This window comes from Temnothorax curvispinosus, unplaced genomic scaffold (assembly GCF_003070985.1).
Source record: "Temnothorax curvispinosus isolate PA1 unplaced genomic scaffold, ASM307098v1 QBEX01008992.1, whole genome shotgun sequence".
Lineage (NCBI taxonomy): Eukaryota > Metazoa > Arthropoda > Insecta > Hymenoptera > Formicidae > Temnothorax > Temnothorax curvispinosus.
In genome coordinates, this window is record NW_020218772.1 from 221,526 (window position 1) to 235,747 (window position 14,222).

Genomic DNA, 14,222 nt, shown 5'->3' on the forward strand with positions numbered 1-14,222 from the left:
GATAAATTTGTTAAAACTTTATAATGATGTAAAATCGGATAGAAGACAATTTCTGTTAAAGAAAATAATAACTAAAATAATATATAAAAAATTAAAAAAAAATTGAAGCTTACTTTACTATCAATTAAATGTTACTTGAAAACATAATTTATAAATTCAACATTTTAAAATGTGCAACGCTTGATAAAAACAGCTTTTAAATCTTCATATTTTATAGAAAAATCTGAAAGAATAACATATGTATGAGGTTCTCTATAGTGAAAACATTATTGAATCGATAATTGCGGCTAAAAAATAAACGTCAATAAAAAATGAATAAAGGAGAGAAAAAAGCTCGAGCTGCAATTAACTGCAGACTCCTATAGCTTTTAGTTTCAAACCGATTGCTTTACTTTTCCGAAAATGGAAGTGTTTTAAACCATTGTTTAAGTCATTGGACAAAAGCGCCAAAGATTTACATCATTCATGCATTAGCACTTTCAAAGCGTGATAGAGCTCATTACGATAAATCTATCTAATATATATCCATGTTAAATCGTTGGATTTCGATTTAATTAATTAGCAATCTGAATATGTATAGCTCGCTTAAATGCATGCAATGTTACATGTCGATTTCATATACCGCATATACGTGCTGATTGATATAGCCTATTATAGTCTATACTGTATTTCACGCTTATCAGAAACAGTTCTCATGTGTAAACTCTTCATAGAGATATTATAAATATTATAAATAATTATGTAAAAATATATATTTAAAAAACATTTCGAATATTATGTTCATATTTTGATACCTTCATTAAAATCTCAAAAAACTAATTCTTATATGACATTTACAGTTGCATTAAAGTTATATTCTATTTAAAAGCCGAACAAACAGAAAATTAAAAATAATAAAGTTATCTGCCTCATTCTGTGTATAGATACTTTTAATCTCTACGGGATTGATAAAGTGATATTGTTTTCATGAAAGCTTCTTCAACTCAGTCTCGAGAGTTTCAATAAATAAAGGCTTCCGCCTAATACTTTTACAGAGAAAGCACTTAACTTTGCCAACACTGGTGAGATTTTGAATAAAAAATACATTAAATAATACCATTTTTCAAGATTCAAGTTTTATGCATGAATTCAAAAACATGTACAATTAATATCCTAATTATAATATTTCTACAAAATATTTAAAAATTCCTGTATCGTGAAAACTCATGTTTACGCATTCCAGACTGCTTTCTTAAATAAGTTGAGTTTATGAGTCGTTTATCTTTGTTAAATACAGATTAATTAAACAAAATTATATACTAGTAATAATACATTATTAAAGTACTTTGTGTTATGTAAAATTGTAAAAAGCTTTTCGAGTAATAAAATTTTAAAAATAAATTTGATAATATAATAATTTAATATAATAATTAATAAACGAGGGTAAAATTATATATATTGAAATGCCAATTTACTTCTATTTTAGATATTTTAAATAAAAATCAAAACAGCTTTATTCAAATTAAAGAGAAGTGGTATATAATTTTGAAAAGATTGGTCAAGAACGACATACACAACGACAAATATCTTGCTGTTGGCGACACTGCTGATTGAGTTAATCGTCGATTAAAGTTAAATCGACGTTGGTCGAAGTGACCCTTAGACTGAATGCTCGTGCAGCATTTTTCGTGCGTAGGTACGTGCTTGCCATCGCATCACTGATTCTTTAAGCAGGAATTTCAAAAACTCGATGCATTCTCTATTCATGTTCGATCTTGAGACGCTTTGTCCAATGTACGTAACACACCTTTGTTCTGTATATAGTACCTTCTTACTACGTAACTTGAAAGTACATGACAATCGGGAAGATTCTATTTTATTGATCGTTGAGAGCTTATGCTTTTATAAATAAATTATTGCATAACATTTCTATTAATATTAAAATTAATATAAAAGAAATTAATTAATTGTTTATATGCAAATATGTCGTTGTTAATGCTCTATTTTTTTTTGCATTTTATTTTTCTGTGTGGATTTGTTTTCTTCATTATAAATACAAATTAAGACAGAAGACAAAATGCAGATGGCAAAATACATGAAACAGTAGTCTGGGGCATAAATATTAATTCTGCTTTGGATTTTTTAAGCGATGCATACGTAATGTCTTCAAGATACGTCATATACAGTCTTATTAACATCGAATGAGTAAACCCGAAACTTCTGACATTCACTACTATCGTGTGAGCGAAAAATGAACTTTGTACCGAGCGTATCGAAATGACGAGAAGCTACAAACCATATTAAATGCGCTCGACACATAAAGCATACATTAAAGCGACGCATTACAATAATTAACAAAAGAAATAACATATTTAAATACGCGTATTGACTTTACATGCCTCTTTAGAAAATAAAATAACTAGTAGATACAAAAAAATTATCGCCATTAGAATCCATAGCTTTGCTGCAACTGACGCGTATAGCAATTTTTGCGCTTCCTATTTTCGTAACTTTTACAAACAACGTCAATAGTAATAGTGTAAGTGTAACTTAAAACCAGAAATTTCTGCATCGACGTGCGTAATTATGTTTTGTTCGTTCTCGATTTCAAACTTGATAGACGCTGTAGTTTCATTGCGTGCAGATAATTCTCCTCCACTGTCTATAAAAAAACACCTATCCTCCCCTATCTCTAATCAATAAATACGACGATTGAAGAAATGAAAGGATTCAACGTGTATATAAAACAGCTTTGAAACTACACGTTTTATCTCAAAAATTTAGTTTCGACAGATTTAAATCTATGTTTTTGCATCAAAAAACATGAATGTCCTTTGAAGTACTGTCTTGTGAAGTCTACACCAACATCGTTATGAATAAACTCCAGAACACATTTTTTTGAAATGTCTGTATTTCTCTTATTAAACGTGCAAATCCTTGTGTATAATAATTCATAAAAATGTGCAGCTAAATTAATTTATATTTGTAATCTGCGTTTGCTTATCACTCGCTATGTAAATCAATTCTTTACAATGCCATTATAAATTACAACAATTCCATATTATTTGTATATTACAGTGGTTATATAAAACTGCATTGGGACATATAATTACAAAAATGTTTGATCTCGCGCATCCAAGATTTTTCTCATTTAATCATTTTTGTTTAGAAAAGAGTTAGAGAATAAAATGAAAAGATGTAAATTAACTTTTAATTACTTATCAAGTTTAAAATTCAGAGTTCTCAGAAGGAGATAAAAAAAAGTCAATTAAATTAAACTTTAATGAACGTGCAAAAATAGCTGTGAATTAATCACGTTACAGGTATATCTAATTATGATGTTTCTGCGAAGAAAACCTCAGCTGCTCAGTTTCTCGTAAGGAAAAGAGTCTCTTGTGTACGAATATTGATTTCTTCGTTAGATATTTCGTACCAAAAGACAAAAATACAGATTTCACGTCACGATTGTTGTTTTAAAGGTTCCTCTTTTAAAATAAAATATGACAAATTTGCAATATAAATTATTTGCATAATAAACACTGTGTCTATTATAAATGATAAACCATACTTGATCTCGTTTTTAAAACGCAGCAGTTGCCCGAGTCAACCGCGCAGGATAAATCGCGATATTAACCCTCTAATGGAAAGGTTGGGGTCGAATGCGATAATTTTATAAGAATTGAGACTTGTGAAAAATTCTGAAATATATATATATATATATATATATATATATATAATTTATTCTCAGATACTTTCAGAACTAATTGGATGAGGATTTTCGGTATATTTCAGTATGAAAATTTCTGATAAATATCACAGATTTTCTCATATATATTTACTTAAATTTTTACAAAAATGTGTTGGCGGGAAAAATCTGGAATATTTTATTATTATTTTGCTTGAGTTTTTCTTAAAAACATTCCAATTCGTAGAAAAAAATCTGAAAAATTCTGAGCATTCTGAGAAAGTCTAAAAATTTTTATAGAAATTTTGATTATAAAATAATATGAAAAATTCTGAGACATTTTTCCACCAGGGTTGGAAATAAACTTTATTGTATTCTTTTTCATATAAATAAACAGAGGAAGAAGTTTTATGTTATTATTTATTTTTTTTTCACCCATTTTATACTACATTTTGATTAAATATTATAATTATATTACGTAACGTTCTGGAAAACCACTTTGTCATTAGAGGGTTATATCGACGTGCTCAAATATCACCGTTGATAAGGTTTCCACGAAAGGTAACGATATCTCGACGGTAACGATCGTCGCAAATTCTATTTAAGTATTCATTATTCTCACGTGTAATGTAATCAGTAAGAAACAATACAGTATAAGAGATAATGACAGATACGAGATGATATTTAAATAATAAACAAAAAATTCGCAAATGCTCACGTTTCGTTGCCGGATGTCTGCCGCTTCGCGAGATGGCTGGAGTCGTTGGTCGTTGGAGTCGTTGGAGATGACTGGAGATGACGGGCTCGTCACGCTTGCATGGTGGTGCCGCTTGGTGCTTATTTCAACAAGCTGAGACCCGGACGCTGCGCGCTGCCGTTGTCCCGGTTGTCCGTGTTTGGCGATATCGGCGAGCACGGCACTCGCAGTCCGCACAAGCCGCATAACTTGCACAAGTCGACCGGAGGATCGGTGTAAAGTATCTCTCAAGAACAATTTTCGCCAGGAATTCCGCGCTACAGGATGTCGCAGGAGGCCTCCGTGAAGTCGTCGCCGCAGTCGCAGGTGATCAGCCTGGCGACCCTGCCGAACCTGAACCTCCAGCAGCTGACGATGTTCAAGCAGCAACTGGACCAGGAGCTCGGCGTCTTTCAGGACTCCTTGCACACGTTGAAGATCGCGCAGAGCAGATTCCAGGAATCGGGCTCTTGCCTTGAAAAGATCACGCCGAACACCGAGGGTAAGTCGCTCATGGAAAATTCGCTTTTCAAAGCGTACGCAACTTTTCGCGGAAGTTCCTCGTTGAGGTTAGGAAACGCAACCTCACTGCATAAATATAAATGCAAGCTTAACCTGGAAACGCGGATGCCTGGAGTGAGTCTTACAACCCCAGTATCGAAAAAATAAAGCTCACGTCACAATAATTTTAATGTGCTTCTTGCATTTTTTAACATTTCTTTGGTTTCTCTTTTTTTTTTTCAGAAAATGTTGAGTAAATCTGTATCTATATCTTATGGCTCGTCTGCAATAGCCGCAACAGTATGCAGTAAGACGTAAGCAGTAACCTGCTGACTAATGGGATTTTTACAATTACAATTCAAGAATAATTAATTGTGGTTGGTCAATAGTTTACTACTCACGTCTTACTCCATACTTTTACGGCTATTGTAGACGAGCCAGAGGTAAAGGATCGTATCTCCAGTTTTTGTCAAAATGGAGTTAATACACTTTTCAATATAACAGGAACTTAAATTGTATAATAATGATGAAGCGTCTAATGTCTTATTATTACTAATTTCTAAGATGTAATGTTTAGAAAGTCCGTATTGATAATTTTTATAGTGCCTAATTTTTAAACCAGGTACAGCGTGAATTTGGCAGTTGCACTATTAAACATGTCAGTTAAGATGCTTTATTAAAAGCGTAATAAATCAAGTTGTTACTTTTATTTTATATCTAAAAAAAATATTTCTCTATTTAAAACTTTAAACCTTGTTTTCTCGAAATGTTCAAAAAATTTACGTACGATCCTTTACCTCTAAGGTACAGATATACATATTGTCCTCCTCAAATACTATTAAATCATAGAACAATTAAAAATATGCAATCTGCAATTAATAATGGTGACCACCACTTATGCAAAAAAAATCAGATGCTCGTTCTCGTTAAATACAGCTTTGACAATGAGAGCGGAATGACGTGGTTAGAGATAATTCTCTGCTATAATTCGATTTCTCCTTCCTTTAGCTACTTTTTATTGCTTGCGGCAGATATAATCTTTCAATTTGTAAATCTTATAAGCTTCGATAAATTTATATTGAAGAAATAAGCAACATATTGTTCTTGAACGCGACAGTAATGATCCGAATTATTGTAATGAATCATTCTTGATACATGCTTTGTGTTACAGGCAGTGAAATATTAGTGCCTCTTACGGGTTCTATGTACGTGACTGGAAAACTAGCAGACGCGAATAATGTGATTGTTGATATTGGTACTGGATATTATGCGGAAAAGAGCGTTGTGGATGCAAAGGACTACTTCAAGAGGAAAGTGGAATATGTTACCGAACAGATGGAGAAAATCCAGCAAGTTGGAATTGAAAGGACCAAGTTGAGAGAAGCGACGATGGATATAATAGAAGCGAGAATTCAACCTCCAGCCTGGGACGCACGTGGAAAGCGATAAATTTTTGAATTAACAAATTTATCTCATACTTCGTCATAAGTAATTCGTTATCGTTTGCATCTATTTGGAAATCTTGATTAAATCCCATGGCTTTTTGAGATTACTACATACGAATGCAACTGATTCCATGTAATAGCAATAAGATGATTTTATTAAGTACAATCAAGGCGTATACGTTTTGTGATATCACCCTGTCGTATTTCATTTATTCAACTTCGTCTATTCGATAAATCAATATTACACAATAGATTTCTGTACAGAAATACATGTTTATATATATATATATATATATATACTTGTTAGTAAATTAAAACATTCTTTGCTAAGCATTTTTCTTAACTAACAAGTTTACATAAGATCGAAGTAGTGATTTATTAATAAACTATTTATTAATTGCTAAGTACCTATGTTTAAATAAGGCGGACAAAGGAGGTTCGGATTGGTACTAAAGATTAACAAAAGCGAATTGTTTATTCATTGAAATAAAATGTCATTTATAAACAATAACAGTATTTACCTATAATCATGACAGGACACATTGCGACGGCCGCAATGTTACAGAGGAGGTATCAAAATCATTATTCAGAGGATAGAAAAGATGGTACAATATTCAAATAAGTCGTCGGTAGTTTGGCGCGCGACACCTTGTCGATCTATTACATAATAATACGACATGTTATTTATCGGATTACAAATCTACCCGCGCTGGGCAGGTAGATCGCGTACACGTAGATAATTCACTAAATCTTTTTTCTTTATCCTATTTACACGAATAACATACGCTTGGTATTTATTTCAACAAAAGATTTTTTCTTCCCAAGTTTTATCCCATTTAATAATTTCAAAATTTTACAAACGATTTACTCCCTTCGTTCCCCGATACAATCATGCGCGTAAAACGTATTGCGAGCTCATTGATGTTATCTCAGGCTGCATAGTAACAGTGCGGTCACGGCAGCGATGTAGAAGTATTCTGCGGTACTCTTGGCTGCGCTACCTACAACAAAATACACAACGTGTAAATAAATTAGGAGACTTAAAAGATATATCTTATATAGAGATTTTATTTGAAAGGGAAAAATCATCATCGCTATCGCGATAAATGTATTTTAAATTTGGTTTTTGAATCAATTATGTTGAAGAATAATGAACCTTTTTTTCCACAAACTTTCTTTTCCAATTTATTTACTTTTGTAAGATAATGAAAATGTAAGGCGTAACTCGTACCAATGTAGGAGGATTCCCGTGTTCCTAGTACGGAGGCCAATCTGGGACGTTCTTCCTTCAGGGATATCTCAGCCTTTTCTTTATATAAATGAAAGACGTTGGCGTGACAAATGATCTGTAATCTGCCATTCCTGAAACTATCCTGCATCGTCTCGAAGTCCAGTTCAGCAACTGTCCTGTACTGTTGATTGTCGCCAATTGTCTCGTTGATAAACTTGATGGAACTTGAGTTCACCTGCAACGAAAGAAATGCGTTATACTTAAAATCTTGTTTTTATATTCCCTTGACTGTCTTCTTTAATTTTTGTTTTAAAATTCCGAATAAGCACTACAAAATGACATTTCCCGTTCTTCATGTATATATACAAAATCTAGACGAAAATCGTTTCGCTAAGTGGCGCATAAGGGATACACCTTGATGACACAAAGATTATAAAACTGTCGATTTCCATTCGCTCGTCAATTATCAACGAAACGTGGCGGTGATATGCGCGACTCAGCACCCTCTTCGAGCCGTAGCAAGAGCGTTAAAAGGGCATGATGATTTATGAGTCTCTAAAATCAATTAGCTTTATGCGATATACACCGAGAGGCCTGGTTCATTTTACGACATAGCTACCGCGCAATTAAGCTACGTACTTATTGCAAGTAAATTAACAATTATATTTCAGGGAGACTCGGCTTTCTTATTGCGCGCCATACGGAATATAATCGTTCAATAGTATAGAAAACGCTATTTCAATTTACGAAACGCTCGTAGTCTTGCCGATAGGTCATTAAGGCGGGTGATCCCATAAAGAATTAATTAACCGAGAAAGTACAGATAGGTAATTGAGCAAGCCGTGTTTCGACGTATTAACGGCGGGTAGAAAACCAGCGGAAGAAAAGGGGGTGGGGCGGACGACTGTGGGGTACCAGTGCATCCTTACTGCTTCCTGCCACTTGTTTACGCGGGTAACACGCCTCCCTCGGTAGCCGTAAATGATTTGCGGCGTATATACGGCTGTAACCATGATGTTTATCGGATTCTTAGGATGCTCGTAAAGCGTCCCAGATTACTGGCTCGCTATGCCGAAGTGAGAGTTCCGGATTAAATGGAGGCTGTTCGGGAGGCGCGCCAAACACCAGAAGAGAATCAGCGAGAGAATTTCCTGAATCGCCTCTGTGCACATCCGCACCGCATAACGGGAACGTCTCGTGCGTTCGCAGACAACCGCACGTGTGTGTGTATGTGTACACGATTTTACCGATTTTCTCAGTTCACGATACCATCATGAATTGATGTCGCGCTTCCTGTTGTTTCCGTGAGATTTCCACGTATCTCATTGCACCTTTCAGACTACACGCACGAGAAACACGCGCTGCTCCTCCGAGAGAGACTCGAGACCCTTAAGCTGACAAGCTGAGCTCGTCATCGCGAAGATCGTCCGCGATGTTATATTTTACGCTTAATGCAGTCGATCACGTATAAGCAATTTTCTTTAATGGAAAGGTGGGATTCCTGCCGTTGCTTTCTGAGAGCTATTAAATTTCCACATTGCACGCGAAGCAAAAAATAGAGAAAGTGTTTAAGTCTAAGCCGTTGGTATTTAAATAGCACGTAATTATGTCATAATGGCATTATAATTTGTGTGTTTCAACTTGTAAAGGATACTATTTCTATATATCTTTTTTTACAAACGTAAATAGTGGTTGCAAACAAAGTTATTTTGTTAATATCGTTAATATTTTGTTAATATATATGTACCCAAAACTCCAAAAATTGAACATTTAAATGACCACTGAAAATTTAAGCATAAGATGAATTGCGTTTTGCAATTATCATATAGCAATTAAAAAGTTACGGATAAAATACCAAAATAAATAAAAAAATAATGTAATCTAAGGTCACACAACAATTGTACATTAACGTAATTTTTTTAGTTCTTTCTTCTTGTCACGCGACACGTGTCCCATTAAATAAAAAAGTATCTTATAGAAAGTTATTGCAGAATCTCAGACAATATAAGAACTTTGGTGCAAAATATTTTTATACGCCGTGTAAAACTGTCTGCATGATAGCTACTATGTATTTCACGTTGGAACGTGCGTTTATAAAAGTGAAGCTAAAGTTAATGGAATAAGTAAGTTAGAGAATCAGACTCATGAAGAACTTTTTAAATTGACAGTATTGTCACAAATGGCAATAACAAGCATAGACAGAAACAATAAATCACGAAGTAAAGTGCTCAAATGTTCAATGATATACTTTAAAATCGTTGTTGCTGTTACATTTGGCGAAATGGCCTATATGGAGTTTAATAAAAATAAAGCAGTATTTTCCAAGTCTTCGCGAAATGTCAAAGTGCCAAATGACTGAAATAAAAATGTTCAGAATTGTTTTAGAATTTTTCCTTTTAGTACTCTGTATGTCATCTATATTTGGTTTTCTTGCATGTTTAATAAGTATAAAAAAATGTTATGTATATTTTTGTACATTATGCACGTGATATAATTAGATATAATTTATGTCTAACATTCTAAGCTCAAAATAAAAATGTTTATTACAACTATCATCATACTTGTAAATTAAATATTTGATCATGTTCATCGCAAATTTTCGAAAACTTTAAGAAAAATACATATTTGTCGGGATATATGAGTTCACATGACTAAATCTTTCTAAATTGAAAAGCAGTCGAGGATAAGAGGATTTTTTTCTGCAAAACCGTGTGGAAGACAGCCCAGGTAGCAGAGTGACGTCAAATGACGTATTGATAACGTCTTAATGACGTCTCTAACGTCAATGAAACGTCATTAAGACGTCTTTAGACGTCATCTTGCTACCTGGGAGAGAAATTTCACTATCGTTCGGCGGACATGAAACCTGCGGAAAAATTTCGCGGCAATATCCGGGAACAAGACAGGGTTAAATTAATATTTATGTAGTTTGTCATGAGTCAGCGAGAACGATCGAGGAGGGGGATCCATCGACGCATTTATCAAACACCTACCGGTGTGCCATTGACAGTCCACGTCACGTTAGCTGGAGGATTTCCCGGCGGTACCGTGCAGTTTCCACGTACAGTATCGCCCACCGCGTATCGCAGCTTCTCGACCCGCAGCTGCGGCTGGCCGTTCGGCAGACCTGAAACCCAAGGTATCTTATAGCGCAACAATTGAACGCGGATTGTGCGGTGCCCCGGATTACGGTTTTTGTCGCGGGTAACGGACACGTTCGCCTATTGTGTTACGTCTTGATTTCTTCGCCTCCGCTACCGATTATAAAAACAGCCTTGACACCGCGAATGCGCCACGATATAGTTCGACGCTGGGATCATTGTTCGCGGTGTCGAAGAACACGCCACGCAGAAATCGCGAATGACACTTTCTTGCGCTGTTTAATGACCTCGACAATCGACCCGAGCAGTATGACGAATACCTTACATTACGATGCGATAGTCCGGATATATATACAAGTAAATTTTTATATTTATTAACCCTGGCTAGCCACACTTATTTTCGGATCCTTAATTTGCTACACTCCGATCCGTGAGACTGCTCGACTTATTGTTGCATTGTTATTTTCATTCTAATTAATATATTTTTAAGCTTGTAATGTAGAAATTGGAAATACAGACTTTGAATAAGATATTATGATAATATCAAGTCGAGAAAATAATTTAATTTTAAACTGAACCTATTATAAGGAAACTAGAAAATTATGTTATTATGTGAAAATTAGAAAACCGAAAAACGTTCGGCGGTCCATTGGACCGGAGTGTGGCGAGCTAGGGTTAAATAACTATATATCCGTATACAGCTTTATAACAATCTGCTATAAAATTCGCAAATAAAATTGATATAAAATAACAGTCCTTTTTATTTCTATATATCGAGGAGGTATTTTCCAATCGCTTTCTGGTATAATACATCGTACTACTTTATTAATTGCTTCGTAGTTATATGAATCACGTAGTTGTAGTGACACCCGGGGATACGGTTGACGCGACAAAAATGTAACTTTTATCCCTGAACAATGGGGAGAGGATTTCCGTCTATAGGCGGATATCGTCGCGGCGCGGCGCGGCGGCGGCGCGTTGCGCATCTCGGGAAATTGAATTGAAAGAGCGATGCGCGTCCGCCGTAAATTAGAAGTAGCGTTTCCGTACAAAGCCCGAGGCGATACGCCTTCATAAATATAAAACGCGTTCGCGACGCGCATAGTTTTATTCAAAATTGTCCTTTTCGGGCCCTCGCGATAAGTCAGCGCGCCGCGCGCGGATGTTATTTCCGCGAACATCATCGTCATTAAGCGAAGTTCGAGCCTCACACACGATATATATACAGGGTGTTTCAAAATGTCACCGCCAAATTTAAAAAGCACATAGAGGAGTAAAAAATAAAACAACTTTCGATTAAAAACCTATATGTTCTCCGATGTAATCTTGTCAGTACATCAGGCTTTTGAATGTATGGAACTCGGATAATATACCAATGAAATAATCGTAACTTGCTACTCTTCCACTAGCTTTATTATGTTTTTATTGAGGCTTTGTTAAAGATTACATTTTAGCTTACAAACTGAAATTACAAAAGGTATTCAAATTGGCGACCTCCACATTCAATACAAGCATTGCATCGTCGAGCAAAACTCTGGTGCTTTCTCTCAAATATCCCAGGTATCTTACGGACCATATGTCACATGCAGCAAGTATATATCCTGGCCAAACATAATAAAGCTAGTGGAAGAGTAGCAAATTACGATTTATTTATTATTTCATTGGTATATTATCCGAGTTATACATTCGAAGGCCTATACTGACTTAGGATTACTTTGGAAAACGTTATAAGTTCTTAATCAAAAGCTATTTTATTTTGACTCCTCTATACGCTCCTTAAGTCTGAGAATAACCTTTTGAAACACCCTGTATATACACACATAACGTATCATGTACATCTCGGGGGATCATTATAACGTCCACAGAAGGCAGTGGAATCCCTTCTCGCGGCCGGTAAAACTGTCAAGGAATTGTCTCACTTCCCCGCAATGACTTCCGCCTCGGGCCCCTCCTTCTTTGCGCGATCTTCTCTCTACGAGTCTCTACTCTCAAGGACACGGCCGAGGGATATTACCATTTTCAACTCGTGTGTCGCGTGGAACGGGATGATCGCCGGCGTCGTGAGAACTGGGAAAGAGGAAACGGGAGAGAGAGAGAGAGAGAAAGAGAGAGAGACACGGTGTGCTCGGCATACCGAGAGCGGTATGGAACGTACGGAGCTAGGGGGACGCAAGCGAGTTTCGAAACCTCTCGATCTGGTATCGAGCTTTTACGAGCGATCCGTGATCGGAAAGAGGAGGCAATCACCTCGTCTCTTCGAAGGAGATCGCTACCGTGCTTCGCTGTGCTTGTGATCTGTCGCGTCGTTAGGTCGACGCACGATGACGGCGGTGAGGAACGGTGGGAACGGGACCTCCGACGCTCCTCTCCGATCGTCGTCGCGCGTCTCCCTTTCTTTTCCTCTCTTCCCTTCCCCTCTCTCTCTCTCTCTCTTCTTGTCTAACTGCGTTTTAATTGGGCGCGATTACGATGACAATACTAGTCGCCGTGTAGGATAATCAACGGTAATGAATTAAATGCGCTCGCGCGAGAGACATGCCGGAGGAGAGAGGAGCAGAGACCCGTACCCGGTAGCGTACGAGGAACAAAATCGTGGCTGAAAAAAAGAGCTCAACGGGTCACGACCGAATCCGCGATTCATCACGGGCCCTTGTCTCTCCCCCTTTTCCCCTGCTAGCTGTTAACTATTCTCGAACGGGACGATGAAATGTTTTTATTGAATTTTAACAATGCGTCGCGCAGCCCTGGCGCGAAATAGGTGTCGCTCATACACGAAGGACGTGTACGCCGCAAAAAGCCCGCTGTCTCGTAGCGAATTGGTCGCAGCAATTATCCGCGTTATACGAACGGGAATTATATGAGGCGGTCGTGCGCGCCCGCCGAAACAACGTTTAGCCGATGGAATAGTAGTTATAAATTAACGATATCCATTTAACGCTTTAATGGGATCAAATGGCGAAATTAACGGCGGCTTTCACGCTTTTTCACCTCTCGTATCGGACGAGATGGGATGTGGACGAAGTATACAATAAGCATCGCCAATCCGAGAACTCTCTCTTGCGCGGACAGGTTTATTGCGTGCTGCTTATCGAGGCTAGGGACGTGCTATTTTGCGATGTTATCGCTGGCACCGCGATTTTTTTTCCTGAATCGCAATGCAATATGCAATTTGATTTTTAATTGCAAAATCGCACGGGATATAAAATCGCGCTTGCAATTTAAAATCGCAAATACAGTTTAAAATCGCACTTATAATAAAGTATTTATTCATTAAATATTTATGTAAGAAAATGATAAAACAAAATGATTTAAATGTTATAAATGTATGTATGTACACGGAAAAAAAATTATGTTGCCTCAACATCAGCATCATTTTTTGTATCAACAGCATCAAGTGTTATTGAGATAAAATTTATTGATGCAATATCAATATTAATGAACAAAAAACATTAGATAATTGTCTTAATAATTTAAATATTTAGTCCAATAATATCCAATTGAATTAACTATTTATGCTTTATGGCAGCCCGTGACGTCGATATTT

The 14,222-nt window shown here is 36.2% G+C and overlaps 2 protein-coding genes across 2 annotated transcripts in view; one reads left to right on the top strand and one right to left on the bottom strand.

Moving 5' to 3' along the window:
* Positions 1 to 4,565: 4,565 nt before the first annotated feature.
* On the top strand, positions 4,566 to 6,534 carry LOC112458558 (prefoldin subunit 5). The gene is made up of 2 exons (XM_025022249.1): positions 4,566 to 4,902; positions 6,073 to 6,534. The coding sequence occupies exons 1-2, from the start codon at positions 4,686 to 4,688 to the stop codon at positions 6,348 to 6,350; spliced, it is 495 nt and encodes a 164-aa protein (XP_024878017.1). The 5' UTR covers positions 4,566 to 4,685; the 3' UTR covers positions 6,351 to 6,534.
* Positions 6,535 to 6,802: 268 nt separating this feature from the next.
* The window catches only part of LOC112458557, a 60,336-nt gene continuing 52,916 nt past the window's right edge, over positions 6,803 to 14,222 (bottom strand). Inside the window, exons 4-6 of the mRNA XM_025022248.1 lie at positions 10,571 to 10,704; positions 7,578 to 7,812; positions 6,803 to 7,347 (exon numbers count right to left, since the gene is read on the bottom strand). Coding sequence (XP_024878016.1) covers positions 7,271 to 7,347; positions 7,578 to 7,812; positions 10,571 to 10,704 — 446 coding nt within the window. The 3' untranslated portion in view covers positions 6,803 to 7,270. The remainder of the gene's footprint in view (positions 7,348 to 7,577; positions 7,813 to 10,570; positions 10,705 to 14,222) is intronic.

Excerpts from the sequence above, each read along its gene's own strand:
- LOC112458558 (XM_025022249.1), top strand. The coding sequence starts at position 4,686 with ATGTCGCAGGAGGCCTCCGTGAAGTCGTCGCCGCAGTCGCAGGTGATC. Across the intron at positions 4,903-6,072 it reads GATCACGCCGAACACCGAGG|GCAGTGAAATATTAGTGCCT; the intron begins GTAAGTCGCTCA and ends TTTGTGTTACAG.